The following is a 17,777-nucleotide window of genomic DNA, read 5'->3' as shown; positions in this document are numbered from 1 at the left end:
ACTGAAAATCTCAGGTATATTCTTTAATCTCTCACATATCCACTTTTTTACTTGAGGAAGAAAAACAGATAAAACACATGTAACAATAGAATCAAATAAACCATTTTTTCTAAAATTTTAGATATCTTGGGCTCCTCCACCCCCATTTTATTTATATCCTTATTTTTATTACTTAGTGATAGTTTGCTTCCTTTGATAGACTGTGTTACAGTCCCACATTGATGGCAATTGGTGCTCCCTTCAGCCTGCTCCATCACTTTGAGATTCAGGGTTTCACATCATTTTAGTAGTATTATCTTTATGTTTATACATCTAGTTGTCATAAGCCACTGATAGTATTTTGTTAAAATGAAGCACATTTCTTTGTTACTACTTTTTTTAGTGTCACATTGACTCTTTGCTTTTTAAAATTTGAATGACGTACAGATTAATTTGTTTTTTAAAAAATGCAATATCAATATTTGCTCATGTTCTAAAAATTCCTTATAAAATAAAGTTAGCCTGCATTTTCCTAAAATTATCTTTGCTGAAATGTTTTCTGCTGCATATCTAATTTTGTTTACATTGCTAGGCATGTGAGAGAAGTATTATACTCTATTAAAAAATTCTCACAACCCAAAATACATAGTTCTATCCAAAAATATCTTCCTAAAGAAGCCTCTTAACGTTTGATGGTGTTTATATTTGGCATAACATAGGCTGTAGGTGAAATAATGTGTTCATGTGCCAGTTGGTGTTTTATCACAGTGATGCTTATTCTTAAAAAATGGAAATATAGAGTGAAATGATAATGGCTAGATTCTCTCCAACTCCTTTTAGACACTTTATTATCAGATATATTTTGTATCTTACCAGCCTTGTTGGTATGCCAAGGTGTTCAGCTGGTAGTCAAGGTGTACCTGTGACTGCAGTTCTTCTTTTGAAGGAAGCAGATCCTGCATGCAAAGAAATTTTTGTTTGAGCAGAACCAGCTCTTGAATGCCTGGGGTTTATAAATCCCATGAAGCCAGCTGTGGAGTCCACTTTTAAGTACTTCACTAGCACCTTAAAAATCACAGCCTAGAGAGCAAAGCCTCTAAGGTATAACTTGGTTTTGTGTGGCCTCTTTTTCCTATGTTGCCTTGCTTTGCTTTAAAAACCACCAGCTAACGTCCTTTAATGGCAGATAACTTAGCACTTGTTTGAGATAGAAGTTGAAGGGAAAATGGTGATTGAAATGAAGTTAAGGGTAAACAACTATGTTTTATTTATTTAGTCCCATTTTGGTCATTTATAGATGACAGATGCTGAGTTCTTATAGCAGGCATAAATATTGAGTGGGTGGCCCAATGTGATCCATGAGAATACTTTTCCTCTTAGAATTGAGTCTGGAGCTTCCAGTTCTTCACATTTTGGTACATAGTTTTATGTAAGAATCAGATCTATTGACATTTTTTTCTGTTTTCTGCTCTGGCATGAAAAACTGAAGTTAATCTTTTAAAAAAATATATGTGTAAATATAAAGAAAGAGAACAAATGAATGAGTGTTGAGAGGTAGAGGGAATGTCTTAACTTTGTACTCAGTTTAGGTGTTGTAACTACCAGAAAACCTTAATAAAATCTCTCCGGAGTGAGGCTTTTGGCTTGGAATATAGCAGCATGTCACACATTACTTATTGAAACATGTGCTATACTCTTAGGCCAGCTCTGCATTTCTGTTACTAGGTAAAGATTCCCTGCTGTATCTACAATATTACCAATTGTAGATATTTGAAGGTCCTTTTTTTTTCTGTATCAGCTGATAATTTTATTTGAGCAGGAGTCCAAGTAGACATATGGAAAGAAAAGTGTAAACAAATTCTCTCACTGTCCCCACTGCAGTATCAGTGGTCTCACCCTTCTGGTTCTTTATGGCCAAACTGGTATTTAAGTGCATACTGTCAAGTCACATGATAGGTGAAACATTTAGTTATGATTATTTTTCTTGACCTTGTCCTCTTCCAGATATGGCATAAGCTTATAGAAGTTCATGATGTTGAAGCTCAAACCTTTAAAAAGAAATTCTAAATTTGCATTAACAAATTCTTTTGGAGGGAAAAAAATGTGAAATAAAAAAGTTCTAAGCCCTTTGGAAAACTAGAACTAAGAGTTACTCTCTCAGATATCACCAGGATTACTGTAAAACCTAGAGTTCTAGAATTTAAGAAAATCCTAATTGTCTTTAATATATGGAAATAATGTGTTTTGGATATTAGTCTGTTTTCACAATTTTGCTTATTATGGAATAAAGAAAATGTGAGGATTCAGTATGAAAAATGTTCTTTGTCCACAGCAAAAGCATGTCATTTGAACTTGGCATTTGGTAGTAGGTGGATTTTTTGCAGCCTATCAACTCCTGGCAGTTCCAGCAGCCTTGAGTGTTAAAAGTGTCCTTGGCCTTTATTCCTGAATTTCTAGGAGGCTCTCAGGTGCCCATGTCCAGCCATGTCAAGGTAATATTGAAGGTAATATTTTCTTTCCGTGCCTTTGCCTAAGGGAGTCTTCTGGGAGCTGAGATTCCCAGAGTTGTACTATAGACTTTTGGAAGAATGCTTGCCATCCCCCAGGCCAACCCTTGGCCTAAATCTCAGATTTGGAAAGCTTCATGGAAAAACAGGAGAGATGCCCTTAAAGAGAACACAAGTTCCTCTGTAACTGTAAAGAAGTCTAGGTTTGCTTACATTGTAAGTGTGTCTGTAAGTGTGTCTGTAATGATTCTATGATACATACTCAGATTTGAAAGCCACTGATAATCTTCACTTTGCTTTGTTCTTGGGTTTTGACTAGCTATTATCTAAAGCTGCTGCTGCTGCTGCTAAGTCGCTTCAGTCGTGTCTGACTCTGTGCGACCCCCTAGACAGCAGCCCACCACGCTCCCGACCCTGGGATTCTCCAGGCAAGAGTACTAGAGTGGGGTGCTATTGCCTTTCCAATTATCTAAAGCAGTGGTCTCCAAAGTGGGTCACAGTAAGCTATTGGAAAGCAAAGAGAAAATACTGGAGTCTCTGTTCGTATTTCATTTTTACAATCTCATCCTTTGAATTTTTTGAGTAGATTTTATGTTATTACATGATATATCAAGTATAATATTACAGTTTAGTATAACGGTTCATATACATAATTATAAGTAAATTCACATATGGGGGTCACTTGGACAACCTTTGGCAAGTTACTTAAATGCTTTAAAATGTCTTTTCACATAAAAGATTACAGTGATACCTGTTTCAGGATTTTTGTGAGGATGAAATGAAATAATACATGTAAATCATTAAAGCATATAAAAACAGTGCCTAAATAATTAGTACTCTTACTACAGTGGATGTATGGGAGTGCATTTTCTTAAGTTTTCTTTTTGTATTGCTGTATCTTTCAGTGTTGCTACATGCTGTATACTAGCAAGGACGGTCAGTGACTACTGATAAACTAAAATCTAGAAAATGAAACTCATTTTTCCTTTAGATATCTTTCAGTTCAAATGAATAGCATTTTAGAGCACTCATTGCTTTAATCGAAAGGTCTTTAAGTGGCAGCCAGTTCCCACTCTATTTGAGTATTCCTTTTTTGGCCTTTTTGCATGTATACAGTCACCGTTTATCATGATGGTTTGCCTATATGACTGGCCTATTCTGGGCCAGGTTGAGGCTGTTGGAGAAGGAATGCAAAATGTTGAATTGAGTCCAGATTGTATTTCACAGGTGTACACTTTTGAAGAAGAAATGTTTGGATACAAGTCAAATAGTGTGACATATTATAAATGTCTTTTTACAAGTGAACTGAGGATAAATGCTCTTGAAAAAGCCTGTATATTCAGCACTAGTACATTCTACCATGTTATGTGTACTACAGTACCTCACTAAGACCAACTTGAGATAATTATCTGAAAATACAGATCATTGCTTTTAACACTGTATTTTGATTATTTGCATTTTTGTCTGCTACACCAGAAGGTAAGCTTCTTGAGGTTAGGGACTATGTCCTGTATTTTTAGTACTTTGACATTATCTTCATTTCACACATATGGAAGCATTTGGAAAAAGCAGTGACTTGTGCAAGGTACCGTGGCTTCCCAGGCAGCTCAGTGGTAAAGAATCCACCTGCCAGTGCAGAAGACACAATCTGTCTAGGTGGGAAAGATCCCCTGAAGGACAAAATGGCATCCTGCTCCAGTATTCTTGCCTGAAAAATCCCATGGACTGAGGAGCCTGGTGGGCTGTGACTGAGCGTGTGTATGCATGTGTGCACATAAACACACAGGCATGCACACGCACACACTGTCCAAGGTCCCAAACCTGGGAATGTCTGACTTCCTCTCTTCCTCTGTCTGCTTCTCCATTGGGCCTGCAAATCATTTGACCTTACTGGTATGAAAATTTCCTTTTGGCCATACCTCATGGCTTGTTGGGGAGCTTCGTTCCCCTACCAGGGATTGAACCGAGGCCCTCAGCAATGCAAGAGTCCTTAGCACTGGACCACCAGGGCATTGACAAGTTTTCTTCTTGAGTGGTTTTATGTACAAATGCCATTTTAGTTTAAAGTTATGAAAATTAAGGATCTGGAAAAGTCATGGTATGGCAGCACTACAGTGCATTCTTATATTTCCCTTTCCAGAATAAAAAAGAAATCTTGCTCAGAGAAAAACTTTTTAAAAAGTCTTTGAAGGCTACTTCATGTGCCCTAAAATCCATGTATATGTTTTAGTTCTTTTCTATGTTGGTATTTTTCTTTTATATGTGAACAATACTAGTATGATCAGTCCTGTTTTCCATTATTTTATGGGATTAATTAGACCGAGAGTTAGAATCTTGTTACAGAACCCTGCTTGCCAGAAAATGATTGAGCTTTCCTGTTCCGTGTACTCTTATTTGGTTTGCCTCCTGGTTTGTGTTGTTGCTCTTGTTTTGTTTAGTCAATAAGTCATATCCGGCTCCTGTGACTCGATGGACTGTAGCCTGCCATGTTCCTCCTTGTGTGTTCACCCAGAAAAGTTGTTACTCTTCCTTTATTTCCTACTGGCAGCACCACTGGGCCTAATGCTGAACTCATGGTACAAGTCATTGCTCAGAATTATATCCTTAAAACTGTTCATTGCATGGGCAAAAGGGTCAAGTACCTGCCTCTGGCTTTTGCCACACTGTCAGAAAAATTGCCTTCCTGGGAATCCTCTGGTGGTCCAGTGATTAGGACTCCACGCTTTCACTTCTGAGTCTGGGTTCAATCCCTGGTCGGGGAATTAGGAAACTGGAAGCAGCCTGGCATGGCTGGGAAAAATATTTAAAAACATAAAACAACCATGCTGTTAAAAATATATATCTTCTGCACAGCAGCCTTCCTAATTCTGAATCCTCCCCTTTCTGATATCTTTGAATTAACCGACGAAGAACTGGGGAAACTAATACCGTTTGCTAAATTGGCTTCTATAGGGTGACCCATAAGTCAGAAATCTTGCAGTAGCTACATAATGGAGATCTTGTAAACAAACTACCTGTCCTATTCCTTCCAGTGATGGTGGAATGAAGAATATGGTAATTAAGAGGAGATAAAGGATATAAAAACTTCATTATTAACCTTTAAAGTTAGCCTCAAAAATGAGACTTCATTATTACATGATCCTAGGACTGAGAGCTCAAACACCTTATTATTTGAGTATTCCCCATTTTATTACTATTTGCAGGTGGAGACCTCACCCCGCCCATCCATAAGTAACTTAGGCTTGTCCTGTCAATGTACTTTGGGCAGCGCCTAGAACAATAAGGCAATCTTTTTGCCAACAGCATTAAAAATAGTTTCTAGAACAAGGATGCTGGGTGCGAGTCCTAGCTCCACCATTTATTAGCCCTCTAATTTGAAAAATGGGGTCAGTAATAGATCAGTATCACTGAACGGCGATGAAAATCCACGAAGTTTTTAGCCTTTGGAGAGCGCGATCTGCCCCAGAGCCTCAGTAGCTCCGGCCTAAGCCCCGCCTCCTTCCGTCTTCTTGCCGCGCAAGCGCAGTCAGGCTCCCTGGGCTACTCTTTCCCCAGGCTTGCGTGCTGGTCCTCGGCGGGGGATTGGGTCTCGCGTCGTGCGTGTGCGTGCGCGGTACTCGCGAGCTCGCGCACGCCGCACCTCGCTCTACGGGGCTGTGTCGGCCTCTTCCTCCTGCGTCCGGGGCAGATTTGTGAGCCGTGGCTGCGGTGGGAGCTGGGAACCAGCGTCCGCTTCGCCGCCAACGCCCTCGCTGGTTTCCCCTCCGTCTCGGGCTCTCAGCGCGGTATAGAGGCGTCGGGCTGGGAAAGGAGCGGCGCCAGCGTGAGGTTTCCAGCCGATGGGCAGCCCCTGGGCACGCTGAGGGGCCGGGCTAGTAGCGGCTGAGGTAAGTAGGTGCGCGGGGGTTTGTCAGACGGGCCGGGGGCAGAGTCTGGGCCGTGGTGCTCGTGGAGAAGGCGAGGAGAGGGCCAGAATGAGGGCCTAGCCAGCTGGTGAGACGAGGTCTCCGACCCGCGCCTGAAAAGGGGCTCTCTGGCCTAGCCCGGAGCGAGAGGAGGGGCCCCGGTTTGCAGCCTGCTCTTCCCTGGGCTTGAAGCCATTATTGGGGGGAAATTACTCTTGCGGCCGGGGGAGGGGTCACCCTTTCTTTTCTTCGAGAGGTCAGAATCACTTCTCCCCCCGCCACTTTACATTAATGCCTGCCGACTTCGAGATGGACATCTAGATGGAGTAGCCTGTGACTTGTGCAGCTTGCAGAACTCCGGGTGCACGACGGCGGGCTATCAATTTTGATTATCGGAGGCTACACAGCCCTTTTTCTGGTGTGGGCGTGTATCTCCTGCAAAGTTGTTATTGCTGATAACTAATAAATCGCTTTCGGGCACAACAGGTAATGTATTTCTACACGTCTCTTGTCAAATAAGAATTCCGGCACCGGGGAAACTGCGCAGTGGGGCACAATTAAGGAGGAGAGAGAAGACAAAGAAGGCCGTTATTTATGTTCTGCTCTGGTATCAAAACTTTCCGTGGTGGGGCAGAGTGCATGGCTACTGGCATTTGTTTTAGCCTTTGCTGAATAGATTTTCTGAGTGAAGTCGATCACAAATGGACTTTTATTTAGAATTATAAAATCACGTATGATTCTTTATGGTTGTTACAAGCCAAATGGCATGAAATAAACCTCTGAGAATTATATGTTTTAGAAGAGAGCGGAACTTGGATTTCTTGAAAGGACGATTTTCTCCGTGTTTAAAAATGAATATTTCTGAACTTACTAAAAATAGTTGTAGTTCTTTATGTTGGCAGTAATGACTACTACATTCAGAAGGAAAATGAATTGTTTCATAAAGAACAGCTTAGGAAAAGACTTCCGGGGTTAAATGCACAGTTAAAACAACTTCAGGGATGGCAAGTTTTAGCATACGCTTTAAGAATTCAAATTTAGGTGGTCCCGTGGCTAAGACTCCATGCTCTCAACTCATCGAGCCCGGTTCGATCCCTGGGCAGGGAATGATTTCGCGTATGCCACAACTGAGACTTGGAACAGCCAAACAAATATTTGAAAAAAGAGAATTCTAATTTAGTCATCGTTAAAATATATAGAAGCTCTTAAATTTGATTCCCTTATATTCAGTGAACTGTTTTAAAAAATTATTAACCTTTGCGAGTCTTCACAATCTGGTTCTGTATTCTTGGATTTCATTCAGTTCAAACTTTCTAGAAATGTAGTTCTGGTAGTAGTTATTCTAACTCTCTTAAGAAATGAGGCCTGCATTGCTTTCAGTGAGCTCTCTACTATAGTATCCGAAGGGTCAAGAAAGAACAGTTATCTGGTGAGCCCTGAGCTGGGACCTGGGTGGCATTGTTACGTGTACAGTTAAAGCTTGAATGTGTACATACTGTGTACACACATTCAGCATGCACCTACCACTGTATATGTTTATGTGTACGGCGATTGTGCACACAAGGATCTAGTGATGCTGACTCCCATTTTAGAAAGTTGACTCCTGAAAGTAGAGAAGATTGGTTTTAACTCTGTTTCTTTTTTTTAGGTAACTGTTTACATGGGTAACAGTCATAGTAAATTTCTTTTCCAGCTTGTTAATTATTGAGTAAGGAGAGAATTGTACTGATTTTTTTGGTGTTAGCGGGGAAGGAAAACATAGAGCCCTTCTCAACTAGCCTTTAGAAATCTTCATTTAAGTAAGTATCTTGTTGCTTTTCCTGGGATAAACAACTTTACTCCTGTCTGTTTTGGGTCCTGGTTCTTAGAATAGTGTTTTGCATGGAGTTGGCTCTCTATTAAAAATGAGCTCTATCAGAAGTAAATTAACATAATACACACTGGGACTTCCCTGGTGGTCCAGTGGCTGGAACTCTGCTCCCAAAGCAGGGGGCCTAACTTCCATCTCTGGTTGGGGAACTAGATCCCACATGCCGCAGCAACTAGGGCTTCACATGCCACAACTGAGACCAGGAGCGGCCAGATAAATAAAAAAATATTTAAAAAGCATAATGCAAACCAAATGCATACATTCCTGAGAAGATTAAAGGAGTTGAAGATGAATTTTTTGTTTGTCCATCTACTGTTTAAATGTTGTGTTTTTCTTCAATGTTGGTTGAACGGTGTTGGTGTCTGAGTAAAGGACATATGGCAGAATCTTGCTTCTGAAAACCTAAACGTAATGTAAGCTGAGGCTATATATCCTGATAGTGATAATAGATGATGAATGTTCTGATATATTAAGAGAAAATGAAGCTAAGGGAAGTAGATCCAGAGGGAAGGTTTTGGTTAGTGATAGGAACTTAAAAGGCATGAACTATAAAACATTGCAACAGATTGTAGGAAAAAAACAGTTTTCTCCTTTTATTGGCAGTACTTTCTGTGGGAGAGGACTGGTACCTTTCTGGCTGTTTATACTAGAGCTTTCCAGCAGGGTGATTTCTGAATAATAAAATTGAAAAAGAAGTCACTTTGGGAATTCCCTGGTGGTCCAGTGGTTAAGACTCCGTGCTTTCACTGTGTGGCTCAAGCCACAAGGCATGACCGGAAAAAAGAAAGAAAAAGGGATCACTTTTTCTCTCACAATCTGCTCAGAGGTCTAGTGTGTTTCGCTTTGTATTTGTGTGTGGTCTTTAGTCCAGTTTTATTGGCAATAAAATAGTATTTTGATTCCTATCTAAGTCCTCTGTATATTTCTCAATTAGTTTAAGCAGGCTGGTAGGCTGCAGTCCGTGGGGTCCCTAAGGGTCGGACACGACTGAGCGACTTCACTTTCACTTTTCACTTTCACACATTGGAGAAGGAAATGGCAACCCACTCCAGTGTTCTTGCCTGGAGAATCCCAGGGACGGGGGAGCCTGGTGGGCTTCCGTCTACGGGCTCACACAGAGTCAGACACGACTGAAGTGACTTAGCAGCAGCAGCAGCAGCAGGGGAGAGGAATGTGGTTGGTCTCTTCACAAATTCCAACGATGGCTTTTCTTCAGTTTGGAAAACAAATCTATTTGATTTAGGTGTTGTAGATGTTATCAGTAGAAGGGTTTTGTGGATATTTGAAGAGGTAGTAGCTTAAGAGTTGAATAAGAATTTTGACAGGAGTTATTTTATTATTTGTTTATTTTTGGCTGCACTGAGTCTTTGTTGCTTTTTCTAGTTGTGGCGAGAGAGGGGGCTTCTCTCTAGTTGCAGTGCCCCCCAGACTTCTTGAGCACAGGCTCAGTGCAGGCTCAGTAGCTGTGATGCCCATGGCATTAGAATCTTCTTGCGCCAGTGATCAAACTCTTGTCCCCTGCATTGGCAGGCAGATTCGTTATCACTGGACCACTGGGAAAGTCCTCAGAAGTATTTTGAATTGACTTCTGTGTTTTCATTTTAGTATAGCTGAGTGATTCTCATGATGGGTGGTAGATTTTGTCCCCCGCCCCCCTCCCCCGAGAATATTTGGCAATGTCTGGAGAATATTTTGGTTGTTACAAATTGAAAGGGAAAAGAGGAGGGTATAGAAACTGACATCTAGGGAGTGCAGTGGGTAGAGGACAGGGATGCTGCTACACATCTTAAAATGCATAGGACAACCCCCACCTTCACCCTAGCTAAGGAATTATCTGACTCAAATAATAATTGTGCCTATGAAGAAACCCTGTTGATTCGAAAGTCACATTATCTGAATTTGTATTTGGCTTTACTGTGTCCTAATGCGTGACCCTGGCAAGTTGCTTGAAGTTAAAATAGAGCTAATAGTATGTTCCTCATAAAGCAGAGTTGTAGTGATGATAGAGTTGAGATGTAGTACCAAACTTATTACCTGGCACATAGAAAATCTCAAAAACTGGTAACTTCCAGTTAATAGTATTACATTCGGAACATATCTTGATGATCTCTTATTTCTCATCTGAAATTAGAATTTGAGCAAATGAAATGATAATTAATAACCTCATTCTCATTATATGCTTGGGGAATGAGTGAGGAATTACTCCTTTTAATATTTGTGTTTAGCTCCAGTCTTGTTTTATGTTCTCAGATCTATAAGGCTTCTGCCATAAACAAGTAGCTTCTCATTGTAAATGTTTTTCCTTCATAGTTAAGATTTTTAAGCTAGCTGGAAGATGGCTCCATATCTGTTGATTTTTAGCGAATATTTAGTAATGTAACTGAATTCAGTTCTTTTACTTGATTCCCATATCCTTTTAGGTTTATGATTGAAATAAATTTGCAGTGGTTTTAGCTCACATTAATTATATGTTCTTAGCCTCCTGGAGTAACTATTTTCATAACTGGGGTCTTGGTGCGATTTTACATTTATGAAAGGTACAGGCAAATATCTAACAACTTGCGGCTGAACCTTCATAGACATTTGTGACTCTTTCTAAATATGAATTAGAACCCATGTCTTTTTTTTTTAACCTCATTGAAATATAATATTGTAGTCTGTATAGATTCTCTTTTTCTGTGTTTCTAAATGATGTAGCTATTCAGAGCTGACTTGTCATTGTGGCGGTCATATTACAGCCTTTAAATAAGAAACAATTCACAGGGATGTTTCACAGACAAAATAGTCGTCGGACTGTTAGTTACAGAGCTCTTATAAGGGGAAAAGATTCACGTCATATTTATGGCCAAGGGACAAAGCAGTGTTGCATATTCAGCATATCATCTTGATAACCACACTCTAAAAAGTATTTTATTATGATTGTTACAAGCTTCAGTTGTTTTATGAATGTTCACTTATTTTAGCTAATGGAAACCTTTGTTTACCCTTTATGTTGGTGCTGCCTCCTGTTTGGATAGAACAGTTTGAAGGGAGTCAGTACCTACAGCTAACAGATTGTGTTCTTTGCTTGGCACATTCTGTCTTTATACAGTGAAACATATACTCAGGATGTTGTATAAATAATAAATTATGATAATGCTGAAGAAGCATCCATCTTTGAAAACTTTCTGGGTCAGAAGTATACATGTGGGAAATATAATGAAAGGCCAAAGGGAGACATTCTAAGAATGTTCAGGAAACTAAAGAAAAAAAATATCATGTTAATAACAGTTCTTACCTTTATTATCTTTTTTCGGACTTAATCTAGAAAAGAAAAACCTACAAAATATAACAGATTTTGCATACACACTTTTCTAATTCCTATGCAGAAAACGTTATGACTACTAAATCAGTACTGGTGTTAGTTATCTTGCATGGCATTTATGCCTACCGGTGATTAAATTGAGAAAAAAGAAGTATCTTTGAATCTGCTGATGTGTGTTTGTTTATAAGTGGTCTGGAGTCCTGCCTGTCAGCTAATTTTAGAGAGCCTGCATAGTTGTTGGGAGACTGACTGTTTTCCCACTAAATGCTGTCATTCATATATATATTTGTATATGTGTATTTATGCATATTTGTCCTTTATTTTTGGTAGAAAATGATGCATCCTGTTGCCAGCAGTAATCCAGCTTTTTGTGGGCCTGGCAAACCTTCCTGCCTCAATGAAGATGCCATGAGAGCTGCTGATCAGTTTGACATATATTCCTCCCAGCAAAACAAATACAGCCACACAGTCAGCCACAAACCAATGGTTTGTCAGAGGCAAGACCCATTAAATGAAACACACTTGCAGAATGCAGGTGGCAGAAGCATAGAGATAAAAGATGAACTAAAGAAAAAGAAAAATCTCAACCGATCTGGTAAGCGTGGCCGGCCTTCAGGAACCACCAAGTCAGCAGGATACCGGACCAGCACAGGCAGACCCCTGGGAACGACCAAAGCAGCTGGATTTAAAACAAGTCCAGGCAGACCTTTGGGTACAACTAAAGCTGCCGGATACAAAGTCAGTCCAGGGAGACCTCCAGGTAGCATTAAAGCTCTATCCCGTCTTGCCGATCTTGGCTATGGCTGTGGGACTGCTGCTTTTCCTTACCCTATGATACATGGTAGAGCTGTTCATGGGGTGGAGGAAACCAGCAGCGAAATCAAGCCACCCAATGAGTGAATGAGGCAGGAAAGGAGGGCCAGGTTTAGAAGGAAGATTGTGGATAATCCCAAAGTTTCTTGGTTTTATTTCGACATATGTGATATGCCCTGGGCTTTCCAAATTTGTTTTCCCATTTTTTTTTTTTTCTGCTTTTGCTCAGAAACTGTCGTATGCTGACAGATGCACTCAAGGCATGAGCAGTGGCTTTATATTTGTACATAGGTTCACGTGTAACACCTATCTAAATCGTTTTTGCTTTTCCTTTAGAGTTACGGTTATATCTCATTTCATTACTATTTTTTTGTCGTTCTAAATGCTTTATGTGCTACGCAATTGAAACCATTATACCTGTTAGTTTGTGAAGTTAGCTTACAATATAATAAAGATAATATCTAAGGTATTTTTAACTGATGGAACAAAGCAAACTAATGATTCAGGATTACTTGAGGTAGTGGCTGGAGGGTTTTTTTGGTAACATTTATGTTCATGAGACAGGACACAGATATATGCTTTGGCATTTACATAGACTTCATATGTTAAAAATCTTATTTTTTAATGTTCTAGGTTTAAACAGTTTTTTATTTATTGATTTACATGGCATTAATTGATTTAACCATTATTCCTTTAAAAGTTCTTTAGCATTTGTCTTTCAGCCATGTTTAGGTTGCGTATTTTTTAATTGCCTAAGAGCATGTATACCAAACACTACAAACAATTCATATTTACAAAAAAATTAAACTTTTTAATAAAAACTGCACATTACATTTTTTGTGAAATACAATGCATTCTGAGAATAGCATATTTAATTTAATAGAAAAAGAAATATTCTTAAGGTCTGCATGTTGCTATAGTTAATACATTTTGCCTTTTATATACTTAGTTATAAAGCATTATGCTTAAAACTGTTTAGTAATGTTCATTTATTAAAAAATATTTTTTAATCTTTTCTGATAAATTGTCCCATTGCATTAGCACTTACTGTGGTTTCAGGTCTATATCTACCAAAGGACAAAAATTGAATGGTAGACTGTAAAACTGGTACAAACACGATGCAGTTTTCTGACTGTCAGAACCCAAATATTAAGAAATAGGAATCCATCTATGCATGAAACATGTAAGAAATATGTTGATTAGTTTAATGAAAAATCTCATCGTGGTTCTAGTGAGACCACTTCATCCAAAATAAATTTTTTTCCAACAGATTTTGCTTTAGAAGCAAGATAGGAAAGAAAAAAAACATTGGGCAGACATGTATAGAAGGGACAGAGGGATATCTCTCGATCCTCTTTTGAAAGCAGTCTTTGTTAATATACATTTTTTTTATTCCAAGTTTGATCTAAATAAAATGGGTTATTATAAACTTTGGATTTGGAAAAAAAATTCCACTGAATTTTAAAGTTACTGTGTATGTATTTATAGGCTTAAATGCCTTTGAAATTATAATGTAGGTTTGCAGGACCCCCAGATTTTTTAAATAATTAAATTTTTCAAAGGGCGCATATTATGTTGCTTGGGTTTGCTCAGTTAATGCAAACTCTGGTTGCAAATGGATGTTATATTTCATAACTTTTTTATCAGGAAAAAAGCAGCAAGCCTTCAGGTGTTCCAGTGATGCCTGACACAAAGAGCTGGACTTTATGCTGCTCTTTACAGTAAGAGGTGTTGCATTTTATGTGGGGACTGTGTGCGCACTGGCTTCTAAGACAGTGACCTCAACAATTTTAGCTTTGCACAAACCATAGAGAGCAATGTTGGATGACTACATAATTAGTTGTAACATTCTGGCAGCTAAATTGCTATAACAGTTTCTTCTTGCAGAAACTTAAAATACAAAACTTTTAATATAAATCTACTTAGAACAGTATAACTTCTGGCACACGCAGATGCTTACATCTCTATTCATATGTTCATCCATCCACTTTTATTTTGTATTTGTCATTCAGTTGTTGCTGAAGATGATGTATAGCAGTTGTCTACTTATAAGTCCTCGTTTGAATTCCTGAAAGCAGTTGTTTAATTTAATGTTCTCCCATAGAATTATATATGTCATAGTCAAGGGTTTGGTTGTGTATTGTGTTTCATAGTGTGCCCATTTTATGTTTCCCTTTCAGTTTTATTTTCTTTCCTGATTTTGTTAAACATGCCCTTTCTCCCTGCATTTTCCTGCATTTGTTCCCCTCCTGTTTCTCCATCCTCCAGCACGTCTACTCAGTGGTGCTGTGCTGTGTGTCAGAAGATAAAGCAGGTGTATTATTGTATGATGAATCTTATATACAAGTTAGTGAAATGGTGAAATCAGCTAAAGGAAGTTATGTCCATAACAGTGTTTTATTAATATCAGGAGCTATGTTCCAGAAAAAAAATGATTGGATAACCCCATTTAGAAAGCTGAATTTTCTGGTTTATGAGAAGTTACCTGGAGTATTAGATCTGTATGCTGAGGAGCATCTCCTTATTCTGTTTCCTTTTCTCCTTGTGAACAGTTTACTGGTGCCATGTTGAAGAGAAAGACATCTAAGTGGTAACATGAATGAAGTCTTAACATAGAAAATATTTTTACTTCTCTACAAAGACTATGTTGTGCATCTTTTGTAACACTGTCTCTTGTCATGATAAACACTGAAATAGCATGTTAAACAATTCCTTACTTTAATCAGTTGGGGAAAACTGGCTTTTCCCCCCCATTGTATACTTGTTCCTTGAAAGGTAAATTGCTAATTTTATATTGTATAATTCTGTTCTTCACAAAATAGGTTTCACTATTCTATATTTAAACTATTGGTCAGAAAATGATCTGCTATTCAAGTAAGTTTGCTTTACTTTTTTCTTTAAAAAATATTTTAACATGCCTTATTTATTCTTATATCAACATATTAGGAGCTAATACAGATGAAATTTTCATTTTTTGACAGATACAACTTTGCATAACTAATCTTTAGTGTGGGATGATTTTGATACTATCTTTGGAGTTTTGCACTGGATATTAAAAAAAATTAGCACAGTGTATTGGAAAAAAAATAAGTATCTGATTAATTTTAAATATTTGGAGATGTTTTAAAAATCATTGTTTCAGTTATACTAAAAACTTCTTTATATTTTTTATTTACTTTTTAAAAGAAACATCTGTTAAGATAGTAAGGGTAATATTAATTCCAAACTGATGTTTGTGTGAATTTACGTGTATTTTTTCATGAAATAAGTAACTTTTTATTAAAATTAAAGAGCAAAAGGAATGATCTGGATCCATTTATTAGGTTAAAGGTGACTCATACAATGTAGGAAAAGCCAGTGTATGAGCTAAATAAAAAAACAACAACAACCAACTTTTATATTCTAAGAAGCTTTAAAAGAACAATTCAGGGGATGTGGACAGTAACTGCTACTCTGTCAGTCATTGTCTATATATGCAGTAAAATTTTATGATCCCTATATAGTAAAACATAAGAATTCACAACAGTTGTTCGAAACATTTTTTCTCTTTGACATAAGATGTTTTGATGCTATATGTTTTTCTCTTTATTATATCTTAACTATATGCTGTTAAACTCTAGGATGTATCTAAATCTTTCCTTTGCTTCCTCCCCTTATTCCCCCCAAGTAGATAAATCTGTTTTCTCACATATAATGTATTTAATTTTGGAAAATTTAATGCTACAGTAAATCAAGTATGTGATTTATAGTAATCAGACCACTTTGATTCTTTTAGTTTCACAGTTTCATTTTTCCACAGATAATTAGGAATAAAATAATTACCAATTAACTGATATAAGCACGCTGTCCTCTGCTGTAAAAAGTCTGAATAGATACTGTGTATGTTTTTATGTCCATGAACTTGAGCTACTCGTGTGCAATTATGTGTATGGGAATGGAGTAGTGTTCATGATTTGTATCTACATCATCATATGGATGTATATTTATTAATAAAGTCATTACTTTAAAACCAACTGTGTTTACTACTCTATTTCTTAGCAGAGTATTTTCCAAGAAGGGTAATTATAAATGGTAAAACTGGGGACTTCCCAGGCAGTGCAGTGGTTAAGACTCTGTGCTTCCACTGTGAGCGGGCGTGGATTAGTTCAAGTGGGTGTGGGTTTGATCCCTGGTTAGGGAACTAAGATCTCACATGCTGTGCAGTGCAGCTGAAAAAGTAAAAATAAAAAAATAAGTAAATGCTAAAACATCTTTTATGATTGGTAATTTTGTATTTTTTGGGGTTGTGATTCCTAAATCTGCCTTTCTGTATTTTTTGTTATTTTCAAAATAGTAATTATTTATATAATTGTAATTTAAATTTCTAACCTATAAATTAATCTCCTTTTCTCTAATTATCAAGATACTTCAGACTAATGATTCTAATAAAGGCTTAATTTTTTTCTTTTTTGTCTGCACCATATAGTGTGTAGGATCCTAGTTCCCCGACCAGGGATCGAACCTATGCCCCCCACTCTGGGAACTCAGAGTCTTAACCATTGGGCTGCCAAGAAGTCCCTAAAGGTTTAAATTTAAATGTGATTGATCTTTTTAATTTATAAAGTTTAGATATTAAACATGGCTAATTTTTTAGTGTTAACCTTAGGGATAGCAGCATGTGCATATTTTGTAACTGTCAAATATTGGAGATATAAAAAGAAAAATACTTTATCCTAATTATTGGAATATATAATTACCTTTTCCACTTTCTCCAAATCATGCAGATCATCTGGAACAGAGGTTGGCAAACTAAGACCCACTGCCAGTTTTTCGACTAGCCACGCCCATTTATTTACAAGTTGTCTCTGGCTGCTTTTGACTACAGTAGCAGAGTTGAATTGTTGTGACATAAGTCCTGCAAAGCCTAAATTATTTACTGATCATTTTCCTCTGTTACGAAAAAGTTTGCTTACCCCCTTATCTAAGAAGGATAAATTGGAGTAGGAAACAATAGATACAATTTGAAACTGAATTTCAAAACCCAAGCAAGTGATGGCTTTTTTTTTCTGGCCACACTGAGTGGCCTGTGGAACTTAGCTGACCAGTCAAACCTGCATCCCCTGCAGTAAAAGCACAGATTCAACCCCTGGACCACCAGGGAAGTCCAGTGATGGCTTTTTAAAAAAAATTCTTCAAATTACATTTAGAAGTGATTTTATGTATACTTTGCTCAAGTCGTTGAAGTCCTTTTACCTGTAATGTGTTGTTTATTAGGTGTACTGTTCCTCATCTAGGAAAAGATTCCCACACCATCACAGTGTGGATCATTTACTGTGGCCCCAAGGATCACTTATTTACTGCTCACCAACAATTACAGTTTTACCACTTTCCGTGTAGCTCTTTGTATAGTTTTATAATAA

The 17,777-nt window shown here is 37.9% G+C and overlaps 1 protein-coding gene across 3 annotated transcripts; it reads left to right on the top strand.

Moving 5' to 3' along the window:
* The first annotated feature begins 256 nt into the window (after positions 1 to 256).
* Positions 257 to 16,391, top strand: C8H5orf24 (chromosome 8 C5orf24 homolog). Of its 3 annotated transcripts, none has more exons than XM_088838652.1 (3): positions 257 to 6,373; positions 11,896 to 12,325; positions 14,931 to 16,391. In XM_088838652.1, the coding sequence occupies exons 2-3, from the start codon at positions 11,899 to 11,901 to the stop codon at positions 14,963 to 14,965; spliced, it is 462 nt and encodes a 153-aa protein (XP_088694778.1). In that variant the 5' UTR covers positions 257 to 6,373; positions 11,896 to 11,898; the 3' UTR covers positions 14,966 to 16,391. The 3 variants fall into 3 exon arrangements, with proteins under 3 accessions (XP_088694778.1, XP_055284765.1, XP_055284764.1); XM_055428790.2 differs by having other exon boundaries at positions 14,026 to 16,391; XM_055428789.2 differs by having other exon boundaries at positions 11,896 to 16,391.
* Positions 16,392 to 17,777: the final 1,386 nt, after the last annotated feature.

Source organism: Moschus berezovskii, chromosome 8 (genome assembly GCF_049115385.1).
Source record: "Moschus berezovskii isolate FMDL1 chromosome 8, NW_MosBer_1.0, whole genome shotgun sequence".
Taxonomy (NCBI): Eukaryota; Metazoa; Chordata; class Mammalia; order Artiodactyla; family Moschidae; genus Moschus; species Moschus berezovskii.
This window is presented reverse-complemented; position numbering and strand designations above follow the sequence as displayed.